At 39.0% G+C, this 16,985-nt stretch overlaps 1 protein-coding gene across 1 annotated transcript in view; it reads right to left on the reverse strand.

The window, feature by feature from the left end:
- The window catches only part of ctdp1 (CTD (carboxy-terminal domain, RNA polymerase II, polypeptide A) phosphatase, subunit 1), a 66,219-nt gene that overhangs the window by 26,716 nt on the left and 22,518 nt on the right, over positions 1-16,985 (reverse strand). The window contains exon 12 of the mRNA XM_034599330.1: positions 5,557-5,822. Within this exon, the coding sequence (XP_034455221.1) occupies positions 5,557-5,822 (266 nt within the window). The remainder of the gene's footprint in view (positions 1-5,556; positions 5,823-16,985) is intronic.

Raw genomic sequence — 16,985 nt, forward strand, 5'->3', positions numbered from 1 at the left:
CGGCCTTACATACAGTATGCCTTGATAGACGTATCACTGTTTAAGTCCCTACCATTGAGGAATATTAATTATTCATTATGTTCATATTACTTAAATAATTTATTTAAGGAGCTCTTTGTTTTAAGTCTGAAATTTTTAGCTGTGACCAATTTATCATGTATAAAATGCTTATGAGACTTAGGGGGGAAAATCATTTTGTTCTGAAGCCGCTGTAATGTGAAAAAGTTTTTCCTAAGGCACAAAAAATCAAATTACTTCAGTCTAACAAGTTTGACTCACAACTGTGACTGCACTGCCTCATTCAGGATGTGACAGGAGCTTCTGTCGGCTTGTGGGAGATTTAAGTTCATCCAATTTCAACTGCACATTTTACATTAATCATTCACCTCTAACACATTCACAAATGAGCTGACTGGATTTTGTCTTAGTCTTTAAGGCAAAGACAGACCCAAAGTTGGGGTTAAGCCACTTCAAGGCTGATTTTGATTGAAAAAGTTCAGTAACCTTTTCCATTTGTTCAGCATTTGAATTAGAACAGACACCAGTAAATGGGTTTATGCTCGAAACACATTAGCCATGACACCGTGCTGTATCAAAGTCCATGGATTAACTCAAAAGGAACCCAGAACTGACCCCAAAACAGTGAGCACTTCTTTCTTTCAGTAATTATCCTGTTAGAAGTCCTTCATTACAAATATTGTGAGAAAAATGGCTTCGAAACTGAGCTTTTAACCGAACTTTTAATAAATAAATTAAACATAAGTGAAAAATAGCAGAAGATAAGGACTAGAGTGGCTCTTAGCAAACAGGAAGATTAGTAGTTCTGTACTGAATATTCAGTGTCTGTTGATACATGATTTTTTCCAATTTCACATACTGTATTATTAGTTATCAATTATTTATTGGTTTAATACATGTGTTCTTTTAAAAACATTCAACATTTGGAAAAATAGATTTGTATCCCTTAAAAAATTAGAAGCTAGTTAGCCAAGCTTGCTAATGCTAGTACTGAATCTCAAAAGACCTTTTCCTTCATGTGATTTCATTTGCTAGTGACTCATCGGCAGCTCCCACAGACTCTGTGATGTGTTCATATTTCATCATACAGAGGAGGAGGTTCTAACTATCCGGCTTGTCTTTCATTGGCTCAGCTCTGCAGGTTTAATGACAACCACAGACTGTAAATAAAGATTAATGGCACGTCGCCACTTCCTCCCATTATCCAGACATGAAGCCAAAATATCTCAGATATTGCTGCCATCTAGAGCATTTTGAGTCAGCCTGCGCAACGTGGGATGAGCCGCAGTATCCAGGTCGTCAATACACAGCCTCGACCAGTCTTGAGTTATTCTCAGCTGTCAATCATGATGTTTCACCCCATTTTTACAGCATCAAATATTTCATTAAAACTTATCTAACCAGAAAAACAGCACTTGAACATACATCAATGTGATAAGAACTACCTGCAATGTTTCGTTCATGTTCCATCCACTAACATGGAGAAGGCGTGATTTATGACCTATACTGCAGCCAGCCACCAGGTGGTGATCGAGACACTTTGGCTTCACTTCCGGGGAGAAATCCTGTCGTCCATATTTACATACACTCAACTAACATTGTTTGTTCTTTGTCAACAAATTCAAATTTAATCAGGAAGTAAACAGGCCAGTGAAACTGATCAACCAAAATAAGCAATTTCTAATTGGCAAAAAGTAAAAAAAGTTGTGGTTAAGTGGAATTCTTCGAGTGCAGATTCGTATATGACGTATCCTTAACAAGGTGAAAGAAAATAAATCATCTTTGTTGAAGGTAATTATTTCGATTTGCAAAAAGTGGCAACATTGGTCCTTAGCACACAGTACCGCTTCCTTTAACCTGGTACTGTGGGTGTAAATTCTTCCATGCTCAGTCAATATAACAAAAAAACATGTTTTGACTGCAGCAAGCTGCCATAATGTATTAAGAAGAAGCAGTAAATCATGTGGATATGGTTGCATTTTTAACGCTAGCTGCAGTGTTTGTAGTTGAATGGAGCGACAGAACAGATTTCTTCTTTACTTTAGACAGAAACAGGAAAGAAAGGCAGGAGCAGACACTGAATGATGGCGAGAGCAAAACACACATTCACATCACTACAGTATCTTAGCAACAGATGGATGACTATTTTGTGCCAAATATTAGAAAGTGCTGAAGCCGGGGATGGAGTCTGACAGAATGAAAGTATTAAGCCAGCATCTGAAGGTCCCACAGAGTCACATGCAAATCAGGAAGAAGCTATATGACTTCTATCAATTTTAAATAGTCTCTAATGGCTTACTGGGCAACAATGTAGACAAGCTCTCCTCTCTATCAGACAAGAGAACTACATTAATGCAGTTGGCAGACATATAGATGTGGATGACAGACAGGGTTGTATAAAAGCGCTCACTAAAATCAGGTATACACCGATATGCTTCTCATATTTGACATATAGGATGATTGGATGACGTGTTGTTTTTGAGAACGTGTGATGTAGTGGTGAGAAATGTGTTTGTAAGTCTCTGGAAAATGAGAATGTATTTATGTAATTTGAATTTGGGATTTTGTTGGGCATATCTTAAAGATATTTTGATATTATTTCTCCATGAGTAATGCTACCTAAACCCTCGACTCGGCAGTGCGCCACAACAGATACAGGAAATGATGACAATTGGTTAAGGTGAACAAATAACTGCCGCTCAAGCTCAAGGTGAGAGAAGTAGAGAGGAAAGCAAAAGAAAGATAAATTTAACAAACTAACGATAGCATTTAACATCAAGTGTGATATACTTATACTGGAATTCACTCTGACCATGTGGGCACCACCCAGGTGCCCAGATCATGGAGGTTATTGGGATAAGTAGTGGTGGCTTTTAAATATTCAATTTAAAGGTTGTTGGATATTAATATACAATAAATCGTGACCAAAATTGGTTGAGCGTTCCCATTCATGCAAAAATGCTGTTTGACCCATCATCATTTGGCTCTGCAGTGAGTATCAGGCTGTGCTGTCATAACTCTTTAATGAGAGGTGACATAGTTTTATATACCTGACCTAACGTACCTTAAACTCCCCTTCTATCCTAGTCTCCGTGTCAGAGCAGATACTCAGCAGCTTGACCCGGCCTTATGTCTACATTTCATCTGCTTAAGCTTTCCAGACGGCATCAATGACACCTTTATGTGAATGTCAGGTCTCCAGCCTCCATCACTGTATATGTGCTTCCACTACACTTGAGGTACAACTGGTATGAGATAGTTATATTCCTTGTCTTGTCTCCCTAAAGAAAATGACAAATGAATGAATTTGTGAGTGCAGGGCTACAGGGCATAGCTGGTGTTCAGTTGTGTTGGGCCTAGGGTTGTAACGATACCAACTTTTTGGACTACGATGTTGGTATAAAAAAATGATGCTCAATACCATTTAATACCAATAGAACTTAATGAATTTATTTATACCGGTAGTAGATGTAAACAAAATAAATGTGGACAGACGAGTCTGTAAAAATGAAGAGAAAATGTATGATGGTGGCACTTTGCTTCTGGGCAGATGGCGGAACAGCTACAGATTGAAGATCAGTTGATTTTCCTCTATGTTGTTGCTTTAATGTGGCCTCATGAAAATATGATTGTAGATCTGCTTCAGTACTTTTTGATATTATTGAAAGTATCCAAGCATTAATACTTTTGACAACCCTAGCTCAGCCCATGAAAATGAGAAGGCTCAACAGTGTGTTCCAGTGTAACAGAACTAAACTACTCTTTAACAGCACCCACACACACACTAAGAACTGCGCTTCCCAGCAAGATAAAATGACCTCTGTATACAACATCAATAGCTATCACTACCATTATAGCCAAACCTTCCACCACCGGCAGAGTGCTGCTCAAACCACCAAGCAACAACACATCCGCTGTGATTGCAACATCCTTTACAACCATAAAGAGTTGTAAGGGAACCACTGTGATTAAAAAATATAAGCCTGAGAGTGACAGAGGCATCTTTCTGTGGAACGACCCCAAAACCCACCTGCCGTTACAAGTCCACACTGCCCTACCCTCTTCCCCTCGTGTGTCAAGGCGTGTGTAACGTGCGGCTCCTCTGCACCGCTGCGCTGACTGCAGTCCGACTTCCACAGGTTTTCAACAGCAAGTAAACAACGCCGTGGACAGTGTATTTCTGGCTTGTCTCATTAGCGGCAACCAAACGTGTCAGACCAGGTGACAGATGGACTGACATGTCCAAAAGAGAAGAAGGGAGGGAAAACAAAAAATCCTCGCCCTGCTGCGGCTGCCTGCTGCGGCCCGGGCAGCTGAAACTGCTGATCCACAACCAGAGGAAAGGTGCCTGAGAGTAAATGCAGGTGTAGAAAAACACTGCATATCTCATTTTTAAAGCTCTGACAATCAAAGCAGTGAGGCTGAAGAGGCAGGAAAACCTAGCCTAGTTGGAAACTTTGTATAATTAAGTTGAAATAAAACTTTTTCACAGAATCTTATTGAATGAACAGAGTCATTATTTCCGTTTTATCTGTGATTTTTCTGCTGACATATATAAGTTACTGCTCACTTAAGGTAAAACCATAGAGCACAGTCACACGTACACAAATGCAAAGTGAATATCGCGGGTCACAGTCCGACAAATATGAACTCCTCGTGAAGGCATGATGTGATTTGCCTCACCACAGGAGGCAGATGTTTTATTTGCCTCCTTGCTCACACAGAATATAAGTGAACCGAGAGGAGAAAGTTTGCCACTGAAAATTTTAGTAAATCATTACATATTATATAGATATAACATGTGTATTAATGTATGTATGGATATTTAGTCATGTTAATGTAGCATAATGTCAAATTTGAATTGATTTTTGGATTATGGATATTCTTGGGTCTATGTCAGTGTTTTTGACATTGAGATGATTTTGAATAACTTGTGCAATACACTCGGAACTATCCTTCTGGTAAATTTGTTTTTTATTTGTTTAGAATTGATATGTATTCCATTCAGGGAAATAACAAAATAATGTGTCAGTACAGACTGAATCTGGCTCAGGTTTGTCCTTGACTAATAAGAGACTCATGAGTTCTTCAGCTGCTTGATTTCTGTTTATAATTTGTTAACATGGCAACAGACCAGACCCTCTAGCTCGAGCATAAAGACGCTGATAAAAGGGTGTGTTATAATGATACACAGTGGAGAATCAGGACCAGATAATATGCAGTAGATTTAAAAAAATAAATAATCCCAGTTGAATGCACGCTGTCTGCAATTTGAAATGAGCATCCTTCTCACCCGAAGGTGTTTATGCAAAAAGTAGAGGATCAGCAGTGAAAGAGAAAGAGTGCAAACCGTAATGACAATGACAAACTGTGTCTGTGTCTGTGTCAAAATGTATATATGATATCCATGAACCATTACTCAAGGGTGGCAGCTGAAGCAGTAGAAGTCATGACACAAAAAGAGGAAGTAAAGGGGTAATACAAAAAGATAAATAAGAGATAAACATGTGGATTATATCATGATGTTCTGTGTCTCACCTTGGCACACCACCCAGCAGACCGGCCTCACTGAACGGCGTCTGAAGCCTGTCTTCCAGGGTCAGCGTCTGGGCATCATGGCCGTCTCCTGCTATCTGTCCAGCTCCTGGCTGCTGCTGCTGCTGCTGCTGCTGTTGCTGTTGCTGTTGCTGCTGCTCCTCTTCCTCTTCTTCTTCATCCTCATCCTCCACCTCCTCATTACCTGGCTTCTCCTTCCCTCGGCCATCACTCTCGTTGTCGCTCTCCTCACCTAACATGTCGTCCACCTGTTTTTTGTAGAAAAGAGCTTTTTGTGAGCGATGTTTTGTTTTTGGTCAGGGTCAGATCACAGGTAAGTTACAGAACATATTCCATAAGTAAGAATCTACTCATTCCAGTCCTTGCTTTTTGCTTATGAACCATTCTCAAGTTCTTATAAGATTAATTACTTTCTCTGCCTCCACTGAACACCATTATTTTTCCATTGTTAAATACAAGACGTCACAGCAAATATACTCAAGTGAACTTTTTGCAAATTTCCCAACACAGCTTTCACTTGTAGGAAACCATTAAATAGAAATAATGAGAAAAATGCATTTCATTACAACAGGGAAGTGGTTTTCCCTCTATAAATAAATGGGTCATATGCTGTACTGTAAACTCGCTGAGGGGATTCAAATTTGGGCAGTGCGTCATTGAAGGTCTAGCAAAGTAAGGACTTCATTGTTTGGTGCAACGCCTCTTTTATAGTACATGACAGTAAAAACTCTAAAGTCGATTCTCTCTGGACAAGGCTTCTAAAACGCCTGCTGCATTGGTCATTCTGTACTGCAGTTTATATGTATTGCACTTTTAATGGACACAACAACTGAGGTCATGAACACAATGATTCAGACAATCTAACGGTTAAAAAAAATCAAATGTTCACTGGTATTCATTGGCCGTGAAACTATATTGGTTAAACATTATGATGTTGATTTATTTTTGTCCACCTACAACTACGCAGACCCAACAAAGTGAATCTGTCCAGTGGGATCTCCTGGCTGGCTATTAAAAGCAAAACTGTTAGCTCCACCAGCTCATCAATCTTGTATTCCTTCAAAAGCTCATCATTCATACCGCCCCAAGGTTAATGACCATTTACAACAGGTTAGCCAATTGACAACCATCTGAGGAGAATATCACCACAGCCAATATGCAGTCCTTCGTCCAACAACTCATTAGTGGCACGTAGCTGGGGGAAAACTGAGATTAATGCAGAGGGACATTCTCTTGGGGCTAGTGCCAGGATCATTACTGGCATCAAACCAGGCTCATTAAAGCCTTGTTGATAGACACAGAGAGTCACAGTAAAGGAACCAGGAGTGTCTGAGCGAGGCTGCTTTGTTTATATAAAAATATAAAAATAAGAGAAAGTCTGAGCATGTTATGTCAATGTTGGTGTGCATACTCAATTTCCTTTTTCTGAATCAATTTGAAATGAGAATGACCCCATGTGGCAGCGACAAATTATATCGTTGGATACCAATAAGACAGCAAACAGAGTTTGTTTCCCTCTATGTTAGTTAGTAACACACAATTTAACATTTCATCTCGACGCAAATGACTTTTTTTCCACTTTCCTCAAGACATTTTTCCTCATGGCTGTCTCCCATAAGTGTTAACAGTGGCAAGTCATTGGGCCTTGTCCTTTCAGCAGCTGTTACAAGGATCTCAGTGTGGTAGTGAAATAAAAAGAACTGGACATCAGGGTTCACACAGCACAGAAAAACTTTTTTCTTTAAAATTGGGAGATTTTTCAACATCATAATTCATGAATCTATGAAAAAAGAATCAGGCATGTTAAGGGGACTGACATTTATGATTGTGTGCAATTTGGTGCAGATCCTCATAAAAATCCAGATCTAGGGAATGTAAACGTGGTTTCATGAGGGTACTGTAGACCATTGGCTGAAGTATGCACTCTACTGAGTGACATTGAAGTTCTCAAAAAATCAAGGAAAATCATAATTGTCTTAATATGTGGTGCTTGTTTTAGCACATGCATGTACTCGATCAATCTTGTAACGACAAAAAAGAAAAAAATCTAACAGACAGTTTTTAATCAATGTTCAACTGGCAATGTTGGTATTGTTGGGTCTCAGTCATTTGATTTGTGTAACATCTGTGTGGGTAAAGTAAAATTGTGGAAAAGGGGCCTCAAACAGGGCTACGCTTCAGTTAGCATTTTATCATTAAGGCTTGCTATGCCTGCTCTCAGATGTCTATCAACTACTATCCAAAACCAACCAAGTCCAAAAACACTTTTATTATCTTTTGTGAATTAGAAAACTGCCCAGTAGCAGCAGCAGCAGTATCATTACAGTTATTGTTTCCTTACACAAAAATAAATTGTATTCAAGTTCAATAAATCAAAGTTTAGATTGTAAAGAATAATTCGAACTTCTGGAAAAAGGCCTTTATATTATATACCGAGGGTGGTTTTGCTCCATTTCTCCAACATCTATTCCAAAGCAACAGTAGAAAAGCTCATGTCTGAGCAAAAAATTACAAAAAAAGAAATTAAGAAAAGAAAAGAAAACACTTCCAGGCCAGTGAAGCCATGTCTGCTTCACTACACTTTAAAAAGCATTCTACAGTTCACTATGCCAGAGAGGGTATCACAGGCTTACCAGAGAGGGAAACATTAACAATCCCCACAAACAGTGAGGCAAACTTTTCTAAAGCATCCTTTTCCTGACTGCAATCAAAGGCCAAGCAAGAGCACAACATGGAACTTTTCAAAGCACAGCATGGCACCATCTCCAAGCTAGTTCAGAGTCAGGCTACTGGTCTTATCACTGCGATTACAGTTTAATAATAGTGTGATTTCAGGACATGCAATTTATTTTTGACCAAACACTTCAGCTACCAACACTATTGTGTAGACATTTGTGGTCGACTGCGGTGAATTATCCTTTGATGATAGATGTACAAGCAAACATCAAACAGAGGAAGTTTTTTGTGCTCTGTTTTATTGCACAAAAGACAGGGACTTGGGAGTCACTTTAAAACGTAGCTAAGCCATTAAGATTTCACTTCTTTAAGTCTAGACATAGATATTTTAGTTTCAGACTCACATCTGGCCTGAGGTGTAACTCACTCTGAAAGATTCATGTGCAGCAAGAGAAGCCATGAGTCATTCATTTTAAATGAAAGGCAGCAATTAGGACAAGCTGTTTCTGTGGGAGCAGCCGGTTGCTGTTACCCTGAGCAGAGAGCGTCGGCTGAGCTGAGGCCAACTTAAAGCAAATCAGTGGCCAAACAGTTTCTGTTGTAACATCTTACTTAGGACTGATTGTTTGTTACACCCTGACAGGTTGGAGCCTCAAAGTCAAATTACATTTGTAATTGGATCCCGATTTATTGCCACACACATTTCAAAAAGCTTTCAAACTGTACCAGTTCATAATCTTGCCTGAATATTAGCCAAGCAAATCATACTAGAAATCTACATACATGTATAGTTCAGAGAATTTCAGCCACATTATTCCAAACTCACTAGTCCAGAAAAGTACATGGAAGTAATGGTTCAAATTGTAGATTGTACATTAAATGTCATTTTGATTTTGTTCTTAGGCACCTCGGTGTGCTCAATTTCCCTTTTGCACAATGTCTTGATAGTGAAAATTGAGTTTTAAAGTTTCGACAAGGTTAGTTTTTAGTACCATAGACACCATCTGCTGACTTCAGGCTGATCTGGTCCAGTGTGAACAAGAAAAACAAACAGCAGCAGCAGCACACTTTCTACGCTATCATTTAAGCAGTCCCTAGCTCTATGCGATGACAAGTGTTTTTAATATGCATAATTATATTGAGGACAGCTTTGCTCGACTGTAATACACATTTCAAAAGGTTTCAAAAAGTCTGGCAGGTTAAATTAAAACTATTAAAATGGCAAATCTGCCCCAAGCTTGAAATCAAACAATCAAAAAACCAATTAACTGCATCGAGGTAACACTGCAGCTTGAAGTAAACCAAGATAGAAGTTTACTCAGGCAAGCAGTGGATCAAGTTTCTGAAGAGCACGGGTCCGACTTTAAAAAGAAAAATATCAATGTCTCAGTAAATTAACACATCTCTGAAGAGACACAATAGAGTGTCTGGAAGAAAACGTCAGAGAAAAGATGAGGACGAGCCCGTAGCAAGAGCCTGACACATTTCCATGCAGACAGTCAATCAGCGCTCATTGTCCTGGACAATTTCTATTTGCGCTGGGTTATTGTACAAGGAGCTCGTGTATTCACCAGACTGAGTGTGCAGGGACAATTTTACATAGTACATCCCCACTGATGGGGGATCACAAAGTTTATTCTCTGCCAAAATTAATGACTTCATCCGCGAAAGGTAGTCAGAGGTGGTTGTAGGGAAGACAGGTGATTGCTGAATGAAAACAGACTGCGCACAGGTCGTTTCATGTGGGCAGGGAGGAAGATAGAGGTTTTTGCATTTGTGGAAAAAAGCTTACCTGAGGCCCCAGTGAGAAAAGGAATTGAATGCAAATGCATAAGAAGAGAGATCGACATGGAGGCATTGTGCTGACTGGTAAAAGTCAGGCCACAAAAGATATGTTATGTAAGATGAAAGGACTGATGAGAATGAGGCTTTTGTGCTTCTGATTGACCAAACGCCACTCTGCTTACAACTATATTCACCTGTTCATTAGCAAGGGCCAAGTCCCAATCTGACAGTAACAATGGCAACGAGAATATACATCTTCAGTCTACTTCTACCGACGCCTACATGAATGGAAGCTGAAGCACTCACAAGCAGAAAGCACAGAAATCCTTTGAGAACAAGTGTTCTTAAGAGGCTCCGCAAAAAAGGAGGATACCGGTTTCTTTTTTAACCATCATCTCAGGGAGACATGCTACACCGCAGCTGAGGTTAGTGGAGGGTGGTTAAGTAAATCTGAGCTAAAAAACAAGAGCGGCTTCAAACACAAAAACACTTCAGAGAATGAGCTCTAGAGAATTCAGGTTTCCGAAAGTTTTATATCAATGATACACTTTGCTGAATCACTTTGGTTCAGAGGGAAAAAAAAGCCAGACCAAATTTCTTCTGCCAAAATGAGCTTTAACTGTTTGAGCGAGGTCCAAACGTGGACATCTCGCCACATTCAGATGACTTGAGATGTTTTTGTCAGGCTGCAAGGGACCGCGTGAGAATAGCAACCGCAGCAGAGGGACTATTCATAGCGCTCCAGGTTTAGGGACAGATGCTGGGTGACGGAGTGGCTTGTCTCGGAGCGGTAATGGGCTTGTGTCGGCATTATTGACTGCGCCTGACCCTGTAGCACTGGTCTGATAACTTGTATCCCGCTGCTTTGCAACCTCAGTGTTAACAAGTGCAAAATTTCAGCACCACGGACAGCAACACACACACACCAAGCTGAGGCCAACAGGCTGACGATTTCACTTTTAGCTTTGCTTTGTTTTGGAACAAGTTGAGTAAGTTTGAAGTAATGTTTGAAAGCATAAGCTAATCTTTTTTTATGTTTCACATTTTTTACAAAAAAATGCAAATATACTTCACCGTTTCCAGCTTCTCAAATCTACAACCATGTCAGAAAGAGAAAATCAGCTCATCTTCAAATTCAGAAAGAGTGAACTAGTGAATGTTTTGCAGTTTTGCTCAATATATAGAAGGACTAACCAATTTAAAAAATAAATAAAATAACGTCACATTTTATTGTTTACTCTGCAGGTGAGCCACTTTAAGAGACTTCATGTTTCCAAGCTTAAACATACATATAGAATATAAAAAATCCCATGATAACCTGACATTAGTCTGTACTGTGTCTACTCTACAAAAAGCACTCTACATAACAAAAAGCACTCTACATAATTGCTGTTAAACCCAGGCCATTTTCTATACTGTAAAAATATACTTCTTTATCAGGAAGGGCCCAGTCCTACTGACATGACATGTCCACATCATAATCCATATTACCGATTTCTGCTATGCTCGGCCTATAACAAGCATCACTTGGCATGTTCATCTCCATGGACTTCATGCCAAATTAATGCAATTATTGCCCTGGCCTTTCTACATACCACAGACTTCACATCTTCTCTTGGGCCTTTCGGTTAAAAACTTTCTGAAATGTCACATTGACAAGCAGCATTGCTATCAGGCCGGAGCAGCTTGTTTCAGCTGGCCTGGTCACAAGAGTTCAACCAAACTTGGAGCTTTCTTGCAAAGAGAAATATGGAATGAAGCTTTTAAATCAACAGAAACCTCACCTTCAGCTGAGTCAAATCCTTTGGATGATCTTTCACTTAATGTGTGTGGTGTCTCTGTGGGGACGTCTGCGATTCTTCAGACTACAGCTGTAATTACTGGTCTGTAAGTCCGTTGCCACAGAGCAATAAAGGCTTTCATATACTACATATTGGATTTGTCTACTCTGTGGTACATATGAGCCACAGCAAAGTACAACACAGGGTCCATCGGCAGGGGACTGGGCTAAAGCACTGTCCTGGGGCAGCTGTTGTCTGCGCCAAAAGAACAACTTCCAGGTTACTATTATGCGTTTAACCAACAAATAACATCAGTATGCAATTCTATAGCACCAAGACAAAAATCCTGAAAAGCCTCTGCATTTTGAAAACTCATGCAGAAGCATGTTCTCTTCAGTACCTTCTGAGGATTACACCTCTCAAAGGCTGTAAGATATCAATATCTGCAGGCGGAGGGAGACTTGGCACCACTGTGACTGATCTCCTATGATCCTCGGCTTAATGAGTCATGTCTCTGAGGGCCCCTATGGCGACACACATGTCGCCCCAACACTGCCTTGTGTTGAAATCCTCACCTGACTCATTAGGTCTGGACTCATCAGGATTTCATTTGACTTTAAGTTGAACGGTGTTGATAAATCCACTTTCCTAAATTGGTAAAGGCAGCTAAAATGTTACTCACTGACAGATTCAAATCCAGCCAATACACACTTTAAACTCTGTAGTGTAATGTGTGTTTTAATGCCTTATTCTGTATGTGAAAGGGTGCCTGTTTTCTGCTTAAGAGTTTACATACAGTATTTAAAGGGATTACAGTAAAGGTGTAGTACTGACTTGATGCTGTATGATGGTTATATTATATGATCATAATATATCATAAACATAAACCAATGCAACAAGTGAGTGAAAGCTGATATCATACTGTTCTTTAACTTGCATTTGTATAGTTCAATGTCCTTCATGTAATAACCTGCCCACTCCAAGAAATAACAATTAATTTTAAAGGGACAATATCTTTATATGCAAAGGGAGAAGGGTTTCTCACTGCGAAGAACACATGTTGTAGAATTATGGTCTTTATCTGGAGTTGTGCTGAGCTCTACGCAGTCTTGCTTGATGTATTTTATTTTTACAGCCCTCAACGTTGTAGTTCCATTTCCCTCAACTAATTTCCCAAAACCTTATAATGTGATGTGTCGGTTTTTACAGCAACAACATAAAATGCAGTTAGGGATCTTTAAATACATCATTGGGTGACTTGATAAAAACCTGGAATAATTTGTAGGCATAAAATCGTGGCGGACTGTTAAATTAGTCTTTTTCATTAAAATATTAATAACCCTTTGATATAAAATATCAAACATGGGCCTGAATTTCAAATTACAATGACTTAACTAACATTATCTGCTGCAGAGCAACTGGGGAACACTTTATTAATTTATATCCATACAGTTTCTATATTGTACCACAGGGGCTTGTTTCTAGAGACACCTTTTTTACTCATGTGTTCAATGCAAATATAAAGAGAGAAATCCGTCATTAAATAAGCTATTGCCCATAACGCAATACACTCACAAGGCAATGTTATCTTTTAGGTAAAGGACAAAAGTTATCATAACAGGTCATCTGAAGAGAAGCTGTAAGAGTATCTGAGGGTGACATTCTGGTTCAGGTGGGAAGACGGTTTTAGCTGTAAATCTTGTGTTCTTTAAGCCGAACTTTCTATGTTAACAATTCATCAAGTGACTGGCTGCAATGCGAAAGGGTTTTTCTAGCACTGATAATTCCATTCAGGAATACCAGTCTGCAGCTACCGGCTGTTGGTTCGCCAAGAGGTCCTACACATAGGGCAGGTTTTCCCGATAGTAAATATGGTGCATTATGGTGGTAGAGAAAGCAGCGGAAGAAAGAGTTTCCAGCCACCTCCACTAATCACACAACCAAGGGAACAGCAATTTTAAAGAAAGGTCACCCAGTAGGTACAATGCTGTGATTCTTAGCAGGGCAACTCTGCACATGTTGTTCCAGGTAACCTGACACATACCAACGTGTAACCATTGGTGACATTTAAATGTGAGGCTGTCTTACCTGACTCTTATGTGTACCTTGCTTCAACCAATTAAGATTGGCTCTTTCTATTTGCCCTGAAGATCTAGAGTGTTTAAGAATGTCAAAGACTGCCCTTTAGCAAAGGCAGTCCGAGGAGGATGACATTTGAAATCTACAAAGGACCCTTTGAGTCCATTTCTTTACTTTTAAAAAGATGTTGGACAAGGATGCAGCAGTGCTTGCAAGGAGTAAATACCCAGACTTGCAAATAACCTGGCTGAAGTCAATGTGCCATAGTGGTGTTAAGACTCCAAAATCAGAAATTTATGAATCATGGTCTATTTCAAATAGACCCCTAAGGCTTAGCCTCTGATATACATCTACCCAGAACCTTCTTGCTATGAATCACAAAGCTTACTTGTATAATAATATAAAATCTATTTTTAATGTAACTACGCAAAATCTGTGGTTTGATTTGATATTTTATGTATGTGTAAGAAGTCTCTGCAACACAGCTATTGTTGCGTAAAGTGTTGGCCTTAAGTCAGATTTGCATATTTTTGCTTATAAGTTCTTCATCTACAAAAAAAAAAATTCTCCTCTTGACTGTGGCAATTGTTGCATGCATGGAGACCAGGTGCTGCATTAGCCTGTAAGCTAAAGGTCAGTACTGGATAGAATCTATCTAATAATTCCAGTTGCACCATCTTGCCCTCTGAATGTTTCTTCATTGTTAATGTATTACATTCTTGAAAGTATTTTATAGTTTTCAAAACTGAAGAAATGAGCCCTGCCTGAACCAATGGGTGTTCAACAAGAACAACCTGATGGGGGCAAACACATCCCCAAATCATCCCTGCTCAATAGTGAACTTCACTCAGCGTAATGCTTTGAGCCATCAAAATGTCCCATTTACACAGTAAATGCTGTTGGTGTTTTGGGAACAATATCCAGTGTGTGTGCACTGAACACTTCATTAATAAAATTGGTATTAAACTGCAATTGGGCTATTTTAGCAATAAATTGGCCTTTGAGTAAGATTAAAATATATATTAAGGCCATGCAACAATAATGTTTTATTGCACAACAGCAGTGACTAATAAAAACATAAAAGCACAGTGCTTTAGAGCTAAAAAGGCCCAGCCAAGGTGAGATATACAAGACTGCCTGTACATTTGTTCTGGCACCTGTACTGAGCGAGAGTACATTGGGTAGATAGATCATGTCCCTGAAGGAGTTCAGAGATAATTCATTTCTTCATTAGTGAAATCAATTCTAAGCTTGTTCATGGCCATCTTAATAAGAGGCCAGCCCTTACACAGTTAGAAGACCTCTTTAATGTCAGCTTAAAATACACATATTACTGGCTTTGACAAATCAAATCGAGATCCATCTTTATCCTGCGCTTCTCTATTCAAAAGTCCCAACACATTTCAATGAATAACGTGGTAAACAAGGACTCAAGCCAGCAATTTCTTAAGATCATAACACATTGCTGACATTTTATTCAAATAATCAAGAAAAATATGTTTTCCAAGTGGCACATTCTCTGCATTGCAAATCCCCCATTATCCAAGAAAGGAAACAGACATTCTTCAGTCCAATCATCCCAGCTGAGATGACCCAACCACTGACATAATGTACCACTTCAATATTAATAATAGAAACAGTTTCCAGTTTGCTTCCTGCTGCAGTCATCATGATGTCTGATAGAAACAAACGCAGATAATTTATCGGGAAGAATTTTTTTTTTTTTTTAAAGAAAACCCTGAAAATACTAATACATAAGCAGCTGAAAGGGTTATATAAGAATACAATTTACATATACATCTACTAATTGGAATAACCAGCTTTTCATTGCAGAACAATAATATCTTTATTTCAATGACCTTATGGAAGCCAGAAGAAGGCAGCACCAAATCATGGAGCCTAATTAGGTAGATATCTACAGGTGAATTATAACTAATAAATATGCCCCTTCATCATTATAAACCAGCAAATACACCATTCAAGAACAGAAGCCTTGACATGTGCAGCAACAGAAACCTTTATTAATTAGACAAATATAATTTTTTTCAATCAATAGATTATGCCTTAGCCAAATCCTCAAAGACACTCCATCATACATTGCATTTAGAGCTCCGAGATATAGATGTAAAATATTAAGGGAAATGTTAAATAGCTCTTGGCTCAGGCAGTATTTTAGGCCACTAATTCTCATAGGATATGTGATGCAGCCCTGCACCATCTTCAAGCACATGGGTGTAGCGGGGAAAAAAGGAGTAAAACGTCCGTTCTCAGAAATGCATTGCACAGCAGTTAGACGGAGCTGTTGCCTGCAGCTACAGAGTTACTTAATTTCAAAATTCAACTGCGTTAACATGGCAGGCTGTTTAGCACCACAGTAACTGGAGCCAGTTTGTCATTTAAAGCATGACCAATCCCACTGACATCCAGATCATAAAGTTAAACCAAAGTCCCATTTCCTTGCAAGATATATAACCTACCAAATGGTTTAAGGCTACACAGAACCTGGAAGCTACTTTAGTGTAAATAACAAGATGTTATTAATAACTGTGTGTAGGGCTGTTGACAGCTCAGGGGCTTGCGGTTTGTTGGGTCATGCTTTTTCATATTCATATTTTGTATTTTTAGAAACACTCAACAAATGTCCTTTCTTAATTATGCCTCATCTACAAATAGGACAAATGTATCATTCACTCCCCTGCACACTGGTGCCTATCGTGCCAGTTCGGCTACTCTACATCAAATTAATGTCATAAATACTTGAGTCATGTTTTACCTAAATTATTTAATGTCTTTGTTCACCGTTGGGAAAGAAAACATCAGATTTGCAAACCAAGAAAGAACAACTTCAAAGAGCTTTCTCAGTGTCTTCTTGACTGATGCATCGACTCATCCACTTATGTTCTATGCCATCTTAACATAAACACATTCTACAACTGAAAACATCGACAGTACATTGTTTTTAAACTATCAAACAAACGCATCTTATTGTGTCTGAAAACCAAAACGATGAGCTCCAACAAGATTCACAGAGTTGAGGGGATTTGCTACATTATACACTTTCACCACCTATTCAATTCCATGTTATTTGTA

This window comes from Hippoglossus hippoglossus, chromosome 11 (assembly GCF_009819705.1).
Source record: "Hippoglossus hippoglossus isolate fHipHip1 chromosome 11, fHipHip1.pri, whole genome shotgun sequence".
Classification (NCBI taxonomy): domain Eukaryota; kingdom Metazoa; phylum Chordata; class Actinopteri; order Pleuronectiformes; family Pleuronectidae; genus Hippoglossus; species Hippoglossus hippoglossus.